Here is a 20735-nt window from a genome sequence, read left to right as displayed (position 1 = left end):
CCCAAATGTTCCCTTACCAAACTTCTCAGAAAAAAAGAAGAATTGGTTCAGGGCTTCTTCCCCTTCTTAAAGCTCCCATATTATACACTTTTCAGTTCTATTATACACCATATTATATGGTCTTAGTGGTCCCTAATACGTTTTTCTTTAATTGTTTGCTGAAAAAAACTTTCAGATAATTTATTGTACTATGCTGATGTTCAGCTAATCTCACAATGGCCATTTTTTAAAAAAGAGCTGCAGCTCCCCTCGTAAATATACAATCTTTGAGCTCCCCCCGCCCCCTGTCCGGAAGCGAAGCCAGATGCGCCTCGCCCTCTGTCTGTCAGGGCCGTGGACCAATAAGAAATAGGGGTGTGGGCTGCACAGTGGAAGCTTCTGGCTTTCCAGTTTGTGAGGTCAGAAAAGGGGAGAATTCTGACTGGAGTATATTGAGGGGGAGGGGTGGGGGTTTCAGAAAAGGGGAGAGTGAGAAAAGGAGAGATTGTTATTTTTTTTTATATTTTGGCAGTCTCTAGGCACACCGTGGACCCATGGATATGTTGGAACACATTTAAAAAGTGCATTTAGCATGATATGTGACCTTTAAAAAGAAAAAATAACTGCTCTCCCTTTTTTTCTAAGTATTTTGCACTCAAAAAGATTCAGTTTTTCTTTCGAGTTTTTCTCGAAAGTCTTTCGTCCATGCTGAAAGAACAAAAAAGTGGAACAGTCAAGACTTCCCCAAAAACCAGCAGCCCTTCTTGCTCAAAACCCTGGCTTTAGTCTGAAGACAGAGAGAGTGGGTGTGTGTATTAGGAGGAGAGAGGGTGGGGGTAAAGATGAGGGTGTGTGTGTCCAGCTCAAGGACCCACTGCCCCCCTTGTCTCTCTCACCCCTGACCTGTCCCAGGACAAGCCCAGGCATGCCTTTTCAGAGAGGCCTTATGAATTCACAATTATGTATATATTTCAGGATAAAAACTTGAATACAACACTTTTAGTGATTCTACCTTAATATTAAAGGTCACTTGTTACCTTGCCTGTCTTATTAAAAATATCATACTTTTCCCTACGAAAACAAGAAATATACATTTCACATTCTCCTAAGAACAAGATATGTACAATGAAAAGTTGCAATATTCTTGCCTATCTCAACTCCTCTCTCCTCTGCAGTGGTGTAGGAAGTATTCAGGACCTTTACTTAAAGCTACAGTGCGTACATTTTTCATATAAAGGAATGTCGGTCACATTCAAGCCATCACCAAATTAGTTAATACAAGCTTCTCATTGCAGACGAGACTGCTCGATTAAGATTAATATGACTCATACATTAATGTCAAAGGATGTATGTAGCTGGATGAGATGGAGCTTATTTTATGTGGGAATTCAATTACAGTTGATGGTCCAGCTTGTGGATTTAAGTTTTGATTGATTGTTTGCATGGTAAAAAAAAGATTAAAAGGTAAGGCAGCACATCCTCAAATTTGAGAAGCTGGAACCATGACATTTTATGGCATACTTGAAATATACATACCAATTTTGTCAATAGAAAATCAATTTGCGTCAATCATCGACTCATGTTTAATCTGTGCTTGAAGCCCTACATACTGTTGGGAAGTACACACTATTGTATAAACTCGTCATATGTTGTCGTCTGGAAAAACATCTTAATTCGTAACGTAACTAGTAACTTAAATGATCAGATATATATAGTGGGGTAAACAGTATATTTCATAATGAATGGTTGTGGAGTATAAGTATAAAGCATGAGAAGAAAATATACAAGTAAAGTAAACGTGCCTCAAACTTGTACTTAAGTACTTAGTTACATTCGACTGCTGCTTCTCTGTCCTGATGTGTGCGTGGCTGCAGCCTGGGACTATCCTATTAGTGGGCTTACTCTAACTCATTAAATCAGTGGAGGAATTAGAAAGAGTCAGGACACTGATATAACAAGAAGTAATCCTCTGTTTGATAACATCAACAGCACTTTGAGGCCATGCAGTGAGGCTCTTATTCTGTGGAGGCTTACAACCCAGCGTCTAATCTAGAGATTTGGGCTCCTATGGAACTGATGTTGAGATGTCGACTGCCAAAGGCCTAAATCGGACCTATCTGCTCGTCTGATTCAGATGGGATTATATAGCCTATCACAGCAGTCCTCCTAACTAACACAGCCAATGAAAGGTTACACACACTGTGAGGTTGATGGCAACATCAGCTGAGGCAACTAAGTGTACTGTAGATCTTGGCATAAAGTTTAGGTTCACAAACCCACACCTTTGATGGGGCAAGTTACTCACAAAACGAAATTAATAATCAAAACACTAGTGAATATACTCTATACACAAATCGTTGAAACATTTGTGTTCCTCAGTTATCAGTCTTAAAGAACAAATAACTTATGACATAAGTTCTAATGCCTGCATCCAGTTCCTTATTCTTAAGAAAGCTTTTTTAGTTTTTCTTGGTGGGGCGTCCTGGGCTCCCTGCAGTGTAAAGTGCATTCCATGTGACCACAACATCCTTCTTTCAAATCCAGCCAGTGACCTCTGTCACCTCTCATCCCTCTCTCTCCCTCAGTTTACTTCCTGTTGGCATAGAACATGACTATGCAACAACATGCCAATTGGACAGGGAACAAAATAATCAGTCATGTACCTGTCTTGTTTGGCTTATGATACAATGAGATGCAGTAGAGGAATTTGCAAACTATCCAATAAGCAAATACAATGATGCGGTTCAGCCTTCACATGTGTATTCTTGCATACCGTAACCGTCCTTCTGCACGCCTAAGCTCATTGTTATACCCAGGGCAAACTGACATCTTCTTGCATCTTCTCATTGGCTTCGTATGTCATTTCAAAATTCACCTTGCGTTATGCCTCAATGATATTGCCAACTTACAGGCAATATCATATCCTACCATATCATATCTTCAAAACATTGTAGTTCAATACAGGGAAACGCCTAGTTTTTCTTGCCTTTTAAATGTTGTGGATTCCTGTTTTGTAGTTGCTAGCCTCACATATTGAGACACACCCAAAACAACATACCCACACTAGTGTTGTTTACACCTCCAGAGTTTCAGCATTCCTTCAGGCCTTCACACAGAGTTATCCCATGTGGAACAAAACCTATTTACCTATTGGTATTTAAAACATTCAGAGTTTGTGAGAGCGACAGAGCAGGGATAGGCTTACAGAGAAGGCCTACGTGCAGGTACAGGCAGGTAAGGAGAGAGGCCAGTATGGGTTGAGGTAAGTATGGTTGGTTGGCAGACAGGCAGCTGCAGATATCCATGGCTTGAATGTGGCATAGAACATGACTGAGCAACAACATGCCAATTGGACAGGGAACAAAATAATCAGTCCTGTCTTGTTTGGCTTATGATACAATGAGATGCAGTAGAGGAATTTGGGCAGAGCAGGGCAGAGCTGATGAGGGTAGTGGGTTAGGGTATGGAGATGGAGATGGAGATGGGAGGGACAGTCAGGTGATGTGAACACAAGGTAAAGTCCGAGGGCACCTGGTGAGAGAGGAATATTTTCTATTTAGGACACAGGATGAGAGGATGTAAGATAGGATGTGATGATTCAGTAAGTTGTGAGAGGTATATAATATGCACTTAGTTGTATTCCAAAATCAAATTGAATTAATGCAAAATGGTCAGTGGTAACACAATCTACTCAAAAAAAGAAAATTCAGATTGTAATTTTTATGTTTTTTAGCACCCTTTACTAAGATGTTAAATTTACTTTTTTATCAATACTATTCTTTATTATCGTCATTGCTTATCATATGATTATATTTTTACTGGTTTGAATCCAATTTCCAGTTAGATTTAAACCTGCGGTTAGATTCGGAGTCAATCAGAGCAGACTGGGCTTTTAAGAAGGCGGGGCTTAAGCTGGTAAATGGAGTGATTCAGACAGAGGCTGAAAAGAGGATATTTAGCAATGGCACTGTGAGAATTATAAAGGTTTTTTCTGGACACTACACCATGAAAACAGTTTATAGCAGAAACCCAAATGACAATTTTGAACCTGAAAACTAGCATTATATGTGACCTTTAACTTATTCCCTTTTTCTATGCACCATATATGCCACACTGTAACTTTTAAAAGCATTGAAAAGAGATGCAATCTGTTAAGTATATAATCTAACAATGCAATGCAGCACAGAAGAAAACATTAGGATGACGCATTGCAACGAAACAATTTGATGACAGAACTGTGCAGAGGATCACGTACAGTAAAAGGCTTTTATTCCCAGGGCCAGTGTAATCAGGGATAGCACAAGGTCTATTTGATCTGCTCTACTCTATTCAATAGCCCGCTGAATGACTTATCCTCTCCATTCAGAGTCAAATCTCCCTGTCAATGGCCTCTGCACAAAGACAGAGGGATGAGTTTTCACTCTACTGCACCAATGATGGAGCTTAATACATTCTTTACAAAAACACGTGGTCAACTTGAGCATGTACGTATAGGCTTCATCGTATTACATAGGTGTTTGGGTTTTCCCTGTTGTGTGTTTTGTTTTGTGTAAATGTGTTATTTTGACAATCAGGCAGAGTCAGACAAAAAAGTCTGAGCATAATATACCATGTTCATTTTCAGCTACACATGGCGCCTTAATGCAGCTAGCTGGTCCATTAAATAGATTGTACATTTTCCACGGGTTTGACCCAGTAAACTTCCACTCATGAGCCTGAGAGCATGTGTGACATTGCTGTCTCGACAGGGAGGCATGTTTGCGAACATGTGACTGCTGATGATGACCAACTGTCATAAAGACATAAATGTGTATTTACTGGCATTGACGCAATGCAGGAACAAAGGTATCTGGGTCAGTAGTTTCCAATGTAACAGACGTAACCCCACAGCCCTGCCGGATACTATCCTACTTCTTCATCAAAAACCACCTGTCATGTTCCAAACCTAGTCTAACCTATTATCCATTACTTTTAGCTAACTATTACAACCATTTATCCAATAGATTAATTTTAGCTAACTATTAGCCTACAACCAGTTATCCTTTACTTTTAGCTAACTATCAAATATATTCATTACTTCAAGCCATTCATTTTAACACATTTTCCATTACTCAGCTACTTTGATCATGTATGTTTGGTGTATCTTACTGTGGTTGTGTGTTTATAGGGCTACATACAGTATGTGTACCATGTGTGCACACATAGATGTGAAAGTGTACAAGTTGCCATGATTGCTCTGAGCTTAAATGGGTCAGGGACACATGATTGGCTAATGAGAAAGAGCTAAGCAGGTAGACAAGGATGAGCTGAGCTGAGTCATTATAGAGGAGCAACAAAGACACATGGAGGAACATGGCGCCCTGATGAGGGTCAATCAGTCTGTCAAAGTCCCCATGGTGGGGAGAGGCGCTGAGTTTTGCATACTGGACTCCATTGACCAATTGGGCATGCAGCTCTCCATTACTCTCTTTTGTTTACCTTCAAACTGAGCAATTTGGAACGCACACAATCCTTCGTCAGCGCGGAATTAGTGGCAGCTATTTGTGGAGCTGCTGGCTTAGCGCTGCCGTTTAACACCAAGCCCACATACTATACATACGCCTGACACAGCAACTCCTCTCTCCCACAGAGATCACCAAGGCCATGCACATCATGCATGTCCGCTATAGGCTGAGCTGGACATACCGTCAGTAGGGCCATCAGTAAATGCAGAGGACGATAAAAGCGAATGGAACAATGATAAAAGGTCTAATGGAATACTGCAGTGACGTGGGATGTGATGCAAACATTAGTCCCACTTTGCATTCTAACTTTGCAGGTAAACAAGATGCAAAGTTCAAATGCAAAGTAGGGTTAAAGAGTTTCAGTGACTCTGTGAGTGCTAAACCTGCCAGTAGTCACACAGACACAGGAGAGTAGGCCTACGTGTGCGACTGTGCATATGAGGCAGTAAATGGTGTACCTGCCAGTAGTCACATATCCAAAATGCCCACAGGATGACCACTGTGAGCCAAGACACAAAGTCTACCCATGATTCAGACTTGAGGAAATACCACAGTCAGCTGGCAAATGCGCAGAGTGTCTGTGTGTGAGTGAGTGTGTGTGTGTGTGTGTGTGTGAATTTAATGGGAGACAGAAAGAGGAGAGGAAATGGCCTGCCTCTTTATACAGCATCAATATTAAACCATCACTCATACTGTAAAATATTTACTTATGATGTGTTTTAGTACACAGAATACTTTTTTTTAACAGTGCACCATTTCAAAAGTTTTGTGCTACGAATATATGAACTGTAATAAAATCAGAAAATGATACAAAACATGCCCAAAAATACTAGTTATTATTATTTTAAATTAAAACTATTTTTATTCTCAGTACGATGGCCTGATGATGGCACTATGCGAAAAGTCAGGCCGTCACCAAAATAATTTGTTATAATTTCATAGAGGGGAATGAAACATCTGGAATTATAACAGTTGGCAAATACTGTGACTTATATTATACTTGAATGTAGCTCTGTCCTGTTTCACAAGTTTTGCAGACTCATTGCAGGGAAAAAGGCCTTCACAAAGCAGGAAGCAGTTAAAGTATTAAATGATTTGATTATGGAAAGTGGTGAAAGCCTCACAGACGGCCTTTGCATTTTGTTAAATGTCAGGGGTAATATGAAACCAACTACTTTATTTTTATACACAATGAAAGAAAGCATTTTGACACAAGCATAGTTTCAAAATGATCACAAACAAAACTGTGATGCAGACTAAAATTGTTTGTATGTTCTGCAGCCTTTTTGACTTTTAAAACTGAAGTGATGCCTGAATGACTGAAAACAACACACTAGAGCAGGGGTGTCCAAACTACGGCCCGCGGGCCAACTGCGGCCCGCGGCCCACTTTTTATTGGCCCGCGGCCGATTTTAAAAATGTAATGCAATATGGCCCTTTGAAAAAAAAAAAAAATTGTTATTATTTTATTTTTTTTGCATTTCTTAGTTAACCCACTAGTGCAGAGGTGTCAAAACTGATTGATTGGCCCTTTTAATTTTTAAATAATCTAAATGCACTCATTATATTACAGAGAAATATGTCCCATAAAAGAAAAAGAGCACCAAGGCCATCCCAGAGGACCCTGCATAATATTTTAATTTAAATTAATATTATTATGGAAAATCCATGTGTCCTTCTCCAATAGCTTCTATTTCATCTGACACAGTGTTTACATTTTTTTTCATACAAAATTCTTCAGCTTTAGCCTCTTAATTTCCCTCTCAAAGTGCACCAGATTCATGCATTTCACTTTAAAATCTCCCGGGGGGGCATACCCCCGGACCCCTCTTGGAGGGGCGGGATCTCGGCTGGCTTCTATTTTCACCAAGCTGGACATTAGATGTAAAAGCAGAAAACACTGGGTGTATTAATGGCATTTAACAAGAGGGGGATGTATCTTTTTAATGTGCAAGTAAAGTGTTGCCGTGAAGAAGGATTACAATTTACAAAGACACTATGAAACTAAACATCAGAGCAGCTACATGTCCTGATAAATGTGTTATTTTTGCAAAGTGGCCCGGCCCTTCGTAGATTTTTCTGTATGTGGCCCTCAGTGAAAAAAGTTTGGACACCCCTGCACTAGAGGATTAGCAAACAACATCTCAGTGTCAGGTTTTTAAAACTAAACTAGGACAATACGTGGTTTGTATGTTTGTGTGGTTTGGGCACCTGGCAGCACTGGCAGCTGGAAGATGTCAGGTGATTTGAATTAATATTCATCATGTATTCAAACTATGCTAGAAGGGCCTGTACAGCAACAGACACCATATGACACATTTATCTGGATATACTGAACGTTTTCCCCTCTAAGACCAATAAGGACCACCAACATCTGGGTTTCTATCATAGTATATAGAATTTTCTATCAATAATGTCCAGCAGTTTCTCCTTAACTTAGCACAAAATGCTCAATGTAGGTTCAGCAGCGCTTTGAGCTACATGCTAATATGTCAACGACAGTGCTAAAACACTTTTGATATATTTTAGTTTTTCATACTAGCAAGCTAAGATTTGCTTATTAGCCCTAAACAATTACATCTGAGGTCGATTAGAATGTTGTTTCTTGTAATTACATTTTTTCTATAAAAAATAAAATGATCAAAAAGTTGTAAGAATTTAGTTTAACTTTATTGCAATCCCTCAAAACCACAAATGTCAACTTCATTGCGCCATTAAAACAAAAGTCAGATCACCAATGTTGTTAGGATGGCATGTCTAAAAAAAGATCATTTGAATGACATCACATTGAAGCTGACTCCCTCACCATGTGTTGCTCCTTTGTACTTTGGAGACAATGTCGAGGCTTGTTGTGACGGATAGGGAATGCTTTTGTAGCAGGACGCCAGACTTTGTATCATTTCAGAGACACAAAATGTTAGTTCTAAAAAAACCCTGCCCCCTAACAGTTCCTTTTTTTATTCATCTGAGGAACTTAACCTTATCAACGCTAAACTTCAGACAAAAACCACAAACTCATTTTGTGTTTAATGTGATGCAATTTCCCAGCAACATCCTGTATGAGCCCCGGCCATTCATATCTGATAAGCAGTAGGCGACTCAGAGTGTAACTCACGGATCTCGTCAATGGTAGTAAATGCAGGAGTGCCCAAACGTGCTGTTGTGTACACTGCAGATAAGCTCCATATATGGAAACACAATGGGTGGGCGGAATAATAATGAAAACAATAGACAAACATGAAACACAAGTGTATTTTCTTGAAGTTAATTTATTGGTCCAGCAGAGGCCAAATCAACTGTACAACATACTGTCCTCTCATGCATTGTCCTCGGGTTTAAACAATGGGAACTTTGCTCCAAGCAGTCATCCAAAACTACGTACAAATAAATAAAGAATACAATATAATAACAAATTACAAAAAAACAAAACAATATTCAAGTATCTCAAGCAAACATGTTAACAAAGGTTTTACTGAGAGAGGTAAGCAGCAGCTTCTTTCTCCACACACTCTCCATACATTCCCAACACATTAGTACAAAAACACACATGTTCATTAAGACTCCCCAGTCAAGACTCCCATCCATCTCCAGTTATACTCTATGTACACAAATATTTACAAATATATCATTTAACAGCATTGTTAAAAATATAGGTGCTTACATTTGTGCGTAGCAGACAACGAACTAGAAAATCGAGGATCATACACTTGAGAATTAAGTTTGTCCATGATGTCCGATGATCAGCATGTACCTTAGCGCTGACAACTATAGGCGATGAAAAAATAAATATTCAAACTGTGAAAAGTTAAATATTGATATGATATGTGGAGTTATTAGGTGAAATGCGGTGCCTCTCCTCGAGCAACCAATCCCGTAGTAATGGCAAGAGAAGCGGCGCCAGGCTTGAAACACAAGCACTATAGGCACTCTATGGCAAAAAAATAAAAAAACACAAAAATCTAACATAAGTAAAAACCTCCCCTCTCAGTGCAAAATTATGTAGCGTGTCAACGTACAAAGGAGTCAACTAAATCGGCCTTCTTTTTCACACCTCTTAGAAAACATGTACATGAAAAACGCAAGGTAATTGCCAAAGAGCTTACAATGTAAACTCCATACTGTATCCTTTTTCTAAATCAAAAGTGCAACGATAAATTGAAAATAGGATGAGCAGAAAGTTAAATTCAGGTTCAAGGGGGTTGATCTTTGGTCTCTCCCACAATAACAAACCAGAAAGAACTGGTTTCCACGAGAGCCAACTGAGCCGTGAGATGCAGCACGAATGACTGTCTAAGTTAATGAGTCATAGTTCGACTCTCTCAGTCTGAATGACTCCGACACGAGACTTTGTTAGAAGTCTCCCAGAGAACACCGATTCATCAGTCTCAGTTTTGTGAGAAAGAAAAAGTGAATCTTGCTATTAAAATGACATGTGTTTGATCAGTCATATCTGACACATAAGCACGGCTCTTCTGAAAGAATAAAAAAGAAAAGGTAGATAAACGTGTATCCTCAGGCTGACATAATGACCTAACTGATCCTATTCATTTGACAGAATGACAAATGTTGCTTTTTTTGAAATATTACTCTTCAGTTTTATTCTTCTTCTTGTCGTTTCAGGTTCTTGTCTTCATTGAGTCTTTGTCAGTGGTCCTTCTCTCTGGCCTCTGGAGACACCTGACACGTGGCTGACATTTCATTGGCAGGGCTGTGGGATGTCACGGCGGCCAGAGCAGCTTCTTCTCAGGTTCTGTAAACACACGCAAAAAAAAAATGCAACAAGAACGTTATTGCGGTAACATAATACGACACATAACATTTGAAGTTGGAACCAGTAGTACACAATCAGCAGTGCTCTTAAAATACCCCCTGGCCCAATGATACTCTCTCATCTAGTTTAATCCCTTAACCGCTAGTTACATCACCTTCTCCGTGATATTTTTAGAGGGTGTGAAAACGAGCAAGAAGTTTAAGGGTGTGTGAACAGGTTGTGTGTGTGTGTGTTTTTTGCCAAGTTAAATCAAGTGATTATGATTGGAGCTGAGAATATCCACGCTTGCCCAATCGCCTGCAAAACCAGTGCAGAAATGCCCTTACCCTTTATGCTGTCAATAAACTTCAACGACATTGACCTTTCATTCAACTGCTGACTAAGTACCTATGTTAGAGACCCAACTGAGGACAAAGCTGATGGCCTTCTCGCAAGAAATAACCTAGTGAAATTAACGAATTAAATTGTAAACAGAACCAAAATGAGGGGGGAAAATAAGAGAAAAGTCATGTCTGATGAAGTCTCTAAAGCGGGCTTCATTGCAGACCCAATTCACACGTTGGTGGCCATTTTGGATGGTAGCTAGTAGCAGTTGACAGCTGCTCTTCTTAAATTGCCCAAAACACGAAACATTTATTTTTTCCCTTTTGAGAGGAAAAGGATCATATAACACATACTTGTAATTAAGCTTGAGAATGGATGCTAACTAGCTTGCCCATATTGTCATATCGTTAACTAGTAACCCATCTAGTAAAAGCTAGCTTTAGCATACCATTTGTGTCTAAACGGTTGCTAAAAGGGCCTGCTGGCTAGCTTATTTGTTATTTATTTTATTCTTCCAAAACACCTTAATTGTCCATCACAACAAAAAAAACTAAAATGTCTGTTTGTTTCTGAATGAAACCCTTAGCTTTAGCACAAACTAAGCACATCTAGTGGAAGCTAGCTTTAGCATGTAACATTTATGCTGGCAAGTTAGTCCACAGTTTGGTTACGTCTTCAAAAACCGGCCTTGTTACGACATAGAAACTATCATTTAACTGATTATGTAAACTGGTTTAGTCTGGTTGGCAAATATTTATCTGAAACTATTTGCGTCACTTGTGGCTGCTGGCGGAACTACTGGTACAAAGCAACTGCAAGGCCTCTATGGTGTGTTTACCTTTGAAAGACTATGAGTGAAAAGGTAAGCACAAGACAGCCAAAAATAAACCAAACACACAGACAAGGACAACGACAGCATGAGTCAGGCTGATAGTGGTGACAACAAGAACCATGACAACAGCAGGGAGGAATCACTGGAATGTAAACTAGGAAGTGGGAGTTCCCTAGAACCCAACAGTGGGGAAAGCACCACTGCTTCTTCATACAAAGTATCATTTCCTGTGATTCAAGTCTTTGTTTTCAATTCCAGTTAAGTACAGACTTACTGTACAATAAAGAGAACATTTCCTGGCACAGAATGTCAGGTTACTGCGATATTTTGCATTTTATCATTATAAATCCTCTTAGATGTGATTAAAGGTACAGTATGTACAATTTAGAATTAATATTTCCTACATAATTAGATTAACAATAGGCCTAATAGATTTTTCTAGCCATTCTCAGTTGAAGTATTATGGCAGTCAGCAGTGAACACAAAAGATATTGCTGTCACAAGGGAAACTATGTTTTTTTTTTTTTTTTTGTAATGTTTTAGTTTTCTCTTGGTCTCCTGATAGCAGTTCAGAGGGATGCCTATCCCTATTAAAAGACAATTCGGTCAAAACAAAACTCTTTCTAGACTTGTATGGCAGTTAGATTCAAACCGGCAGCTAGATTCAGGACCAATCAGAGCAGACTGGGCTTTTCGGACGGCGGGGCTTAAAGAGACAGGCTCCGAAACGGAGCGTTTTAGACAGAGGCTGAAGAGAGGAGATTCAGGAACATCGTTGAGAAAAATATAAAGGTTTTTTTGGACACGTCACTATGACAGAAGTTTCTAGTAGAAACCCAAATGACTATCTTCAACCTGAAAATGAGCTTAATATGTCACCTACCGGTATTAGTTGAATCCTAGAAGCTGTAAATATGTAATGTTTTAAGTGTGTTAATGATAAACCCACCTTTCCGGCCATGGAGAGAGGGAGGTGTGAGGGGCTGCAGAGGGCCATAGCAGACGGAGGCAGCTCCTGGATGGGGGGCTGGTCCAGCTCGTCGATGCGAGGTTTCTTGATGTTTGACTCGGGGCTGGTCAGCGGAGTCACACTGTTCCTCCTGATCAAGGTGCCAGGACCTCTCTTCACCTCCTGCCAGGGTCAGGGATATCAAACAGAACACCATTCAGACTCTGAAATCAAGCCCAAGCTATAAACAGTTATTTAAACATTTCCTGGCATTATGAACCCAAATTAGGGTAACACTTTATAATAAGGGCACATTTATTGACTGTTAATTAGCGCTTAGTTAATGATTTTAACGGCAAGTTAATGATTATTAAGCTTTACCTAACTGTTAATGCTTCGTTATTAACGGTTAGTTAATGTTTGTTTAGACATTAACCATGCTTGGTAAACTAGTTAAGCATTAACTAAGCACAACAGTCAGTTAATGCTTAGTAAATGCTTATTAAGCACTTCCTTAGCATGTATTAATAGTATGTGATGAGTTTATGTTTAGTATGCATTTACTAAGCATTAACTAACAGTTCATTAATGTACCCTTATTGTGTTACTTGAGTGTTGCCCAAATGAGTTGTACAGGATGTGACACTGCCTTACCTCAGGTCTGTCTCGGTGGGTGTTCACTGCCTCCACATTCAGAGAGATGGACTCCACTTTGCAGCCATAGGCCACCGGGGTGAGCTTCAGCACCGTGTGGAGGGGACACTTCAGGTAAGGCATCTCCTCTGGAACAAACAATCCAAAGGGAAAGGTACATGAACACAGCTGCATGGGCGGCTCAGCGATAAAAGATTTGGACACTACGCCAGAGGGGCTTGTGGGAGTTGTAGTTGTACCCACCTGCGCTCTTGTCAAGGAAGAAGGCGAGCAGGCAGCGCATGACGGCCTGGTGGCAGACAACCAGCACGTTCTCCTGCCTCTCCAGCTCCATGATGACTGGCTCCACCCGCTGCACCAGGTCCTGATACGACTGCAGGCAGGAGGGGGTTTGTTTGTTATTGTTTATAAGTATGTTTGAACTTGAATCAAATGCCTCTGAAATAGGGTAATCATCATTTTTTCAAAACCCCCTTAAGATGCTCTGAAATGGAGAAATAAGTGTGTAGGTGTCAGTTGGTTATAGCCTGTGTATGTATGTACCTCTCCAGCTGGGTAGCGATAGTAGAATTTATCTTCATCCCTCAACGCAAACTCCTCCGGGAATTTCTCCTTCACCTCGTCGTACGTCAACTCTTCACAAACTCCCTAAAGAAGAAAACACCCAGTTAGAAAACCCAATCACTCGGGTAACTAATGTAGCTGTTATTTGTAAAGGCAAACTTAAAACCTAAGTTTTTAGGCTGGCTTTTAATTAAGAACTTATTTATCTATCTGTGTATGGCCTTTTTATCTGTATATGTGTAGACTGTTTGTTGTTTGCTCACTTATGATTGCATTTCCTCAATTCGGTTCAGTTCAGTTCCTGTTTCCGATAAATTTCTTCATTTTATCACAAAGTCACCGCTTTGGGTGTGGGTGGGTGTTGTGTTTATATGTGTGTGTATCTTTGTGTGTGTGTGTGTGTGTGTTTGTGCGTGCTTGCGTGCGTGTGTGTGTTGGCCAAGTTAACAGTTAAAGTCTGCTGGATTGACTGGTACTCACGGCGTCTATCTCGTTGAGAGCCTTCCACTGTTGGTACGGGACCTTGAGGTGCTCTGCGGTCTGGATGCTGCTGCACAGCTGGCTGCTCCACACTTTCAGATCCTTCAGCTGCTGCTCCTCCACAAACCCAGCCAAGGCAGCCGAGAACTACAGCAAGGAGGAGCCAATGGGTTTTAAACACCTGAACTTTTATCTTTCTTGATATCTAATTCGTAGATCCGTCTTTTGGCTTCGGTTCTTACTTGTTTTCCGTGCGGTGAAAGCCCAGCGTCCCCTCCCAGTCTCCCCTGCTGGTTGTCGGTGGTCTCTCCGTGCCGACACAGGTAGATGGTGCGGGGCTGGACGTGGATGTTCATCAGGTAGTACACGATCTTACTCTGGATGTGATCCTGGATACGGTTGACCAGGAAACGCCGACCCACGTCTATCACCTTGATGAAGGAGAGACCCCTGGAGGAAGAGAGCAAAGAGTGTGGGATGGGCGATAGTATTATTATTTCATATTCAGTTTTATGTTGGACTTTATTGCTGAAAAAGTCCTAAAGAAACACCACCAATCTTTAAGAGATATACCAACATAAGACCATAGTAAATTAATAGATACATTAAATTAAACATAATAATAACATATAAAGAAATAATCAAATTTAATCATACAAATAAATATCAATAAATAAAATAAAATAAGTAATAAGAAAGAAAAAAAAATGAATCATCTGCGATCATTTTTACCTGTCGTACTGATCGGGGTCCAGAGGCTGGTAGCTCATTTTGTAGCATTCGATTCTCCTCTGGAAATCCAACATGGCGTCCGTCTTGTTGCAGTCGCGGTAGTCCGGACACGACACCTTGACTTCCTGTTGGGGAGGGGAGACTGTCAGACGGCAATATTCACAATATTCAATGTGATTTTGGGCGGCGCCAGGTAGCGTTGCCATGCGGTGCTTGTGACTCACCATGATGTTCGAGGCGATGACGCTGGGGTCGTCGCACACAGACTCGATGAAAAAGATCTGGGCCAAAAAAAAAGAAAAAAGAAAGAAAAGAAAAATCAGTTCAAAGCTGTTGCATTGTAACGATGTTGTCATTCCTTGTCCCCTTTGGTCGCCGGAGCAACACTCACCTTGAAGCCGTTCTCACTGCCGAACTTGAGGATGATGTCTCGCCTTTCTCTTGTCGTGTTTGTGGCGTCGAAGACCTGAAAGAAAGGGCTTTATAAGACCATGGCTTTTTCCTCATCAAACACGTCTAGATATAAGTATAAGAAAAGAATGTGATGCATGATGGGAAACTCACCGCCACTTGGCCTCCCTCGTCCTCCAAGTAGGCCTTGACGTCCCTCAAGGCAGCTAAGGCACATTGCCTAAGGAACAAGTGGAGATGTTCATTTTGTGTAATCAGCCTAACACACACAATACACTGCTCTGATTGTGAACTTTCTCTTTGTTGTTTCATGTAGAACTTACTGCCTGATTTTCACGGCACACTCATTATCGGGCTTGAAGAAGTCGTAGGAGCTGTAGTTCTTGACCGCCTCCCTGCGGTACTCGCCCACATTAAAGACTACAACACAGAGAGGAAGAACAAGCAACAGGCATGAACAACATGCCTTGGAGGTAGAAACATATGTTGATGCTGCCAGTTAGAACATGAAGACCTGGTTGTTTGTGTGTGTGTGTGTGTGTGTGTGTGTGTGTGTGTGTGTGTGTGTGCGCCTGCGTGTTGTGTACCTTTGGTGGGCATGCCGATCCAGTTGAGGTAGCGGGTGAGCTTCTTGGACATGTATGTCTTGCCCCGAGCCGGAAGGCCCACCATCACGATGACGGTGGGAGGATTGGCCAGGTGTGGAGCGCCATTGGCTGCTGAGAGAGAGGGGGAGAGAGAGAGAGAGAGAGAGAGAGAGAGAGAGAGAGAGAGAGAGAGAGAGAGAGAGAGAGAGAGAGAGAGAGAGAGAGAGAGAGAGAGAGAGAGAGAGAGAGAGAGAGAGAGAGAGAGAGAGAGAGAGAGAGGGAAGGAGAGAGAGAACGAGAGAGAGGGGAAAGTGAGGAGGGGTTATGTGAAGTCAAATGCCAGTTTCCAATACCGTAGCCAGGACAGATTTGACACATTGAATTGACATCATCTGCTATGCAACCTGAGAGCAAGAGTTGGCACAATCAACGACTACTGACCCAAGAGCTGCAACCTGACAGAATAGTATACATGGAAACCACCTCTGTGCCTATAATATCCATTTCCAGGCCAGACTGGCCTTTTGCATCCAGCTCTCTGCACATTGACCCACTTCTGCATGCTCTGAACAGGCTAAGTGACCCAGCCCGAGGAGTTGTTTTTCCATGACCACGTACTATTTGCTGTAACCCCCAGCCCTGAGGCATATGTCATGCGTCACTATAGGCTGCCCTGGATTCACAAAGTGGGTTGGTACTAGGCATATTAAATGCATGGTGTTGATTCTGCATGATAAAGAATATTGTAAGTAAGGTCATTGAAATGTGAACAAATCACAACAGATTGTTTGACTCTCCATGTCCTCTGCTCACATTCCCTGAGAGAAATGTGCTATAGAAATGAAGTCTGATTTGATTTGAAGCATCAGCAGTGAGTCCTCGCCTGCCACTGACCTGAGCTAATTAAACTTAGCTCCCGGTGCTGCTAATCTTGTTTCCATAACACAAGCGCCACGTTGATGGAACGGAAAATCACACTCTTGAGAGGATCTGGCTGGACATTCTCCCACCATCTCACTTGCATTCCACCTCTTTGCTTCAATAACCATGTGTCATAGCGCTTTGTTAACTACACCTGGGGACAAAATTTAGTGACACATTGGAGAAAAGGAAAACTCAGAATTCTGAATCTTATCTTAGGCTTGAGTGGAGTCAAAGAGAAAACAGTCCTCTAGCATTGAGCTTTTGTATCACTCCTTTCCTTATAGATCAGTAGGCATTTAAACCACAATAATCCATCAATAAGAAATGAGCAGCAGCAGAGGATGAGGAGACTGATATTACAAAAGTAAAAATAGCCTACTCTTTCCAAATGAAATATTTTAGCGATTTAACTACTAGGTTACACATAGATACACACGGCACATAGTAAAAAAAGAAAGAAAAAAAATACGCATTTGCTTATTAGGAAAACTAGGGGCCTATCCTTTTTACATTCTAGGCTATTTATAATGTTTTTCTTAGGACTTCTTCTGTTTGTCTACCTTTATTGCGTACATTTGACTTGTGTCTTCCTCAGCAGCAGCGGAAGAAAACAAAGGCGGGAGCTTCTCGGTGACGTTAAAGTGATGCTAATTTGCTGCCTGCAACAAACTTTAGTAACCCCGTTCACTGAGCACGCAGAGACAATCTCTTCCCTGCGGTCCCTCTCCGGTGCTGAGCCAGACACGAGTCAGCATCAGGGTCGCACCATGCACACGCGCAGCCGGCCGACCAATTAGAAAAAAGCACCACTTCAAAGGGGAATCGGTAACCACGGCAACCGGAGGAGCTGTGACGTGCCGCGCATGCAGATGAAGACCACCATGATGAGTCAAACCGGCGAAGGTCAGGTGTCATGAAGAGCCACACTACAAGGAACAATAGCCTCAATAGCTTAGCCTGCTATGGGCTAGCTAAAGTGGAACACGTTACAAGGAAACTGTTTAGTTCCGTAGAAACCAAACACGTTCGCTGTGTGGTTGTATGACGGGAACAGTTTGCATAGTGATGCTGCAGCAGCACCGACCACAACAGACACACACTAACTAGGCGTGAAGAGATACAAGGAAATGTAGGCTAATGGAAAATGATGCGGCTTACTCTACAAGTAGATAGCCTACCTACATAAAGGGTATAGCGACAGAAACACAAAGAATAGGCTAATAAAGCAATGAATGCCTATTATTCTGTAGCAATTAGGTCTATGAGGTTTCCTTTCCTACTTTATGAAAGGACACGAGTAGCCTATAAGTAGGCATATAAGAATACCCGTAACATTATGGCTTTTTTACCTCTTCTTGGTGACGGCTTGTCATCCCTGGTTGGAATCCAGGTCTTTTGGATCCTGTTCTGGGTCAGCTCTCTGGGCATTCCTTTAGAGACTGAAGAGCCGCACAGTAGCAACACGAGAACCCAGCCGCTTAGATCCCCCAAAGAAAATAGGCCGATAGAAAAAGAAGCCGGTGTTTAGAGCAGGAGCCTCCAAAGTTCAGGCAGACTGAAACAGGGATGTTCACCGCGTGTACAGGGCGCGTTGAGCCGGTCTAATCTGCCGGTGTGCCGCACGCATCCGCTATTTAACCCAAACCCCCGCCTCGCCGGGAAGCAACGTGACTGGCTGCTGCTGTGACGAAGGCCACGCGCGCGCACATCCATCGACATCCACAACCATGCAATACACCTCCAGTAGATGACACATGCACTAAGGCAGCAACAGCGCCTCTCTGTGGTAATAATCGTATGTATGAGGATGAGGGATGAACATTTTACATGTAGGCCTAGTATATTTTATGACAATTATTATTAGTAAACTGTAGGTAATAGGCCTAGTTAAATATGGCTATAGCCTACGTAGGCATACAGCTTATTAAATGAGTTGCCTCATTGTAGGCCTATTCCATTTCTATTACAGTCAGCAGCAGCAGCAGTAATGTTCTTTATAGCCAATTCATTCATTTTCTCATAGGCCTATAAATTGGCTATAGAGAACATGAATTCAATTATTTTCTAACTTAGACTATGTTGATTATTTTCTTCGTTGTAGCCTATTATAGGCCTATTGTACATTTCGTTGTATTTATTATTTTAAATAGTACATACATTTCCTTCACTTGACACTGTTCAATTTAGTCCAGTTACATTTGCATTTACTCAATAAAGCATTTTCTTTCCATTGGGTTATAGGCTATGATAGCAGTTCAATAAAAGTGGTGGGTGATATTTATGTAGATGAATTGTGTTATTTTCTTTCTTGGATACATATAATTAAAATGTTTAAATAGAATCGAGCCTTATACTCTTGCACAACTATTCTTCTGATGCAAAATTTGGTGGGCCTATAGAAATGTGATTGTGGCCCACTGCAGACATGTCATCACTTTGCGCGCGCCTCCCTGCTGCTCCGCCACGCGCTCCGCTGAGATGAAAACCCCGAGGCGAGGAAACGTGCAGAGATTCACATCTGCTTCCTCAAATCGGGATGTCCCATTGACTCATAGCGCCTTTGGTGAGCACGATTGCACCTTGCCTACGTCACCGTGCGCGATTAGAATTTGGAGCGTAGTCTACTGAGTGCGCCCTTAGAAAGTAGGCTATTTGTTGAATAGCTTCAGGATATCTCTGTGTGTGTGTGTGTGTGTGTGTGTGTGTGTGTGTGTGTGTGTGTGTGTGTGTGTGTGTGTGTGTGTGTGTGTGTCTGTGTGTGTGTGTGTGTGTGTGTGTGTGTGTGTGTGTGTGTGTGTGTGTGTGTGTGTGTGTGTGTGTGCGCGCGCGCGTGTGTGTTTGCGCTTGCACAGCTTCCTGCAGCATCTGGGCAGACTGAGAATACCAGCTGCTCACTCAGCTTGTTTTAGAGTTTCTGCCTGGCCCCCGTGACACTGGGGAGATAATACACTCTCAGACACACAAACACACACCATTTAATTACACTCTTAACTTGCAATATTCTTCACACTTTAAAAGCGTTACGACTATTACTGCCTCCTAAAAGAATACATATGTCAACTGCTAGGGACCTCAAGTGCATCTGCGGCTTACTGACTTTATCATGACCTCATTCTGTTTGAACTTGTAGTTTTTGGTTTGTCGTCCTTGTTCTTGGAAGCCCTTTGATTCTCATTTCCAATTGTACAGATAAAGATTGACTCAATAAAATACAACTGACTTAAATACTACTCTTTCTTCAGCCGATATGTACTGCTTTACAGAGGACAATCATAAAATAAAATAAATCATTCATTAAATTAAATAATTAATTAAACTGCACTCTAAAACGATTTTTTTTAGTGTGCAGAATTTCCTCCGTTGCCTCACTAATTAATTAAATAATTAATTAAACTGCACTCTAAAACGATTTTTTTTTTTAGTGTGCAGAATTTCCTCCCTTGCCTCACTTTGTACTTTGAAACCCCCTATGAACTCTCTGCAACCTTTTCCAGCTGACATCCTGTTTGTTAAATGGACATTATTCATCAGTGACACACTCATTGCTGTTGGACAAAGGGCCGAAGTACATCGCTGATAATTAGTCATTTTCTTAATTGCACATAGACTTAACATATGAATCAAACTTGCATGAGGTCAGGTTATGATCTTTCTTCCTAACCTGAGGGGCTCGGCTGACAGTGTAACAACATTTTATGAAAGATAATTATGGAAGAATTTAGTGGACTTTATTATCTGTGAAGGCAAAACAGTTTTGTAAAAGCACAGAATACAATTGACAAGTGTGAACCAAGATTCACACGTATTTCACTATCCACAAACCTGTAATTTTTGACTTGCAAATATGTAGAACTTGCTCTGAAAATACAAAGTCATATTTGCGCATTTACGGATCCATTTCTACATGTGAAAAAGGGTTTGCATATTTGTGGATTGCCTCCTGTGAGTTTGTGAGCCACATTACATTTTTACTTAATTTTGTCCAACTTCTACCACCGAGATCTGTGGAACTAGCCTTACAAAT

At 41.2% G+C, this 20735-nt stretch overlaps 1 protein-coding gene across 2 annotated transcripts; it reads right to left on the bottom strand.

Annotated features, from left to right (window-relative positions):
• Positions 1 to 8771: 8771 nt before the first annotated feature.
• pfkfb3 (6-phosphofructo-2-kinase/fructose-2,6-biphosphatase 3) lies at positions 8772 to 18251 on the bottom strand. 2 transcript variants are annotated; one of them, XM_080050960.1, is made up of 14 exons: positions 18061 to 18251; positions 15788 to 15919; positions 15524 to 15620; positions 15354 to 15420; positions 15181 to 15255; positions 15014 to 15070; positions 14790 to 14914; positions 14300 to 14507; positions 14058 to 14204; positions 13557 to 13661; positions 13257 to 13386; positions 13014 to 13141; positions 12360 to 12542; positions 8772 to 10233 (listed from the first exon to the last, which is right to left on the bottom strand). In XM_080050960.1, the coding sequence occupies exons 1-14, from the start codon at positions 18137 to 18139 to the stop codon at positions 10180 to 10182; spliced, it is 1587 nt and encodes a 528-aa protein (XP_079907086.1). In that variant the 5' UTR covers positions 18140 to 18251; the 3' UTR covers positions 8772 to 10179. The 2 variants fall into 2 exon arrangements, with proteins under 2 accessions (XP_079907086.1, XP_079907087.1); XM_080050961.1 differs by having other exon boundaries at positions 15788 to 15916.
• Positions 18252 to 20735: the final 2484 nt, after the last annotated feature.

The sequence above is a fragment of the Ammodytes marinus genome (genome assembly GCF_949987685.1).
Source record: "Ammodytes marinus genome assembly, chromosome: 22".
NCBI lineage: Eukaryota > Metazoa > Chordata > Actinopteri > Uranoscopiformes > Ammodytidae > Ammodytes > Ammodytes marinus.
This window is presented reverse-complemented; position numbering and strand designations above follow the sequence as displayed.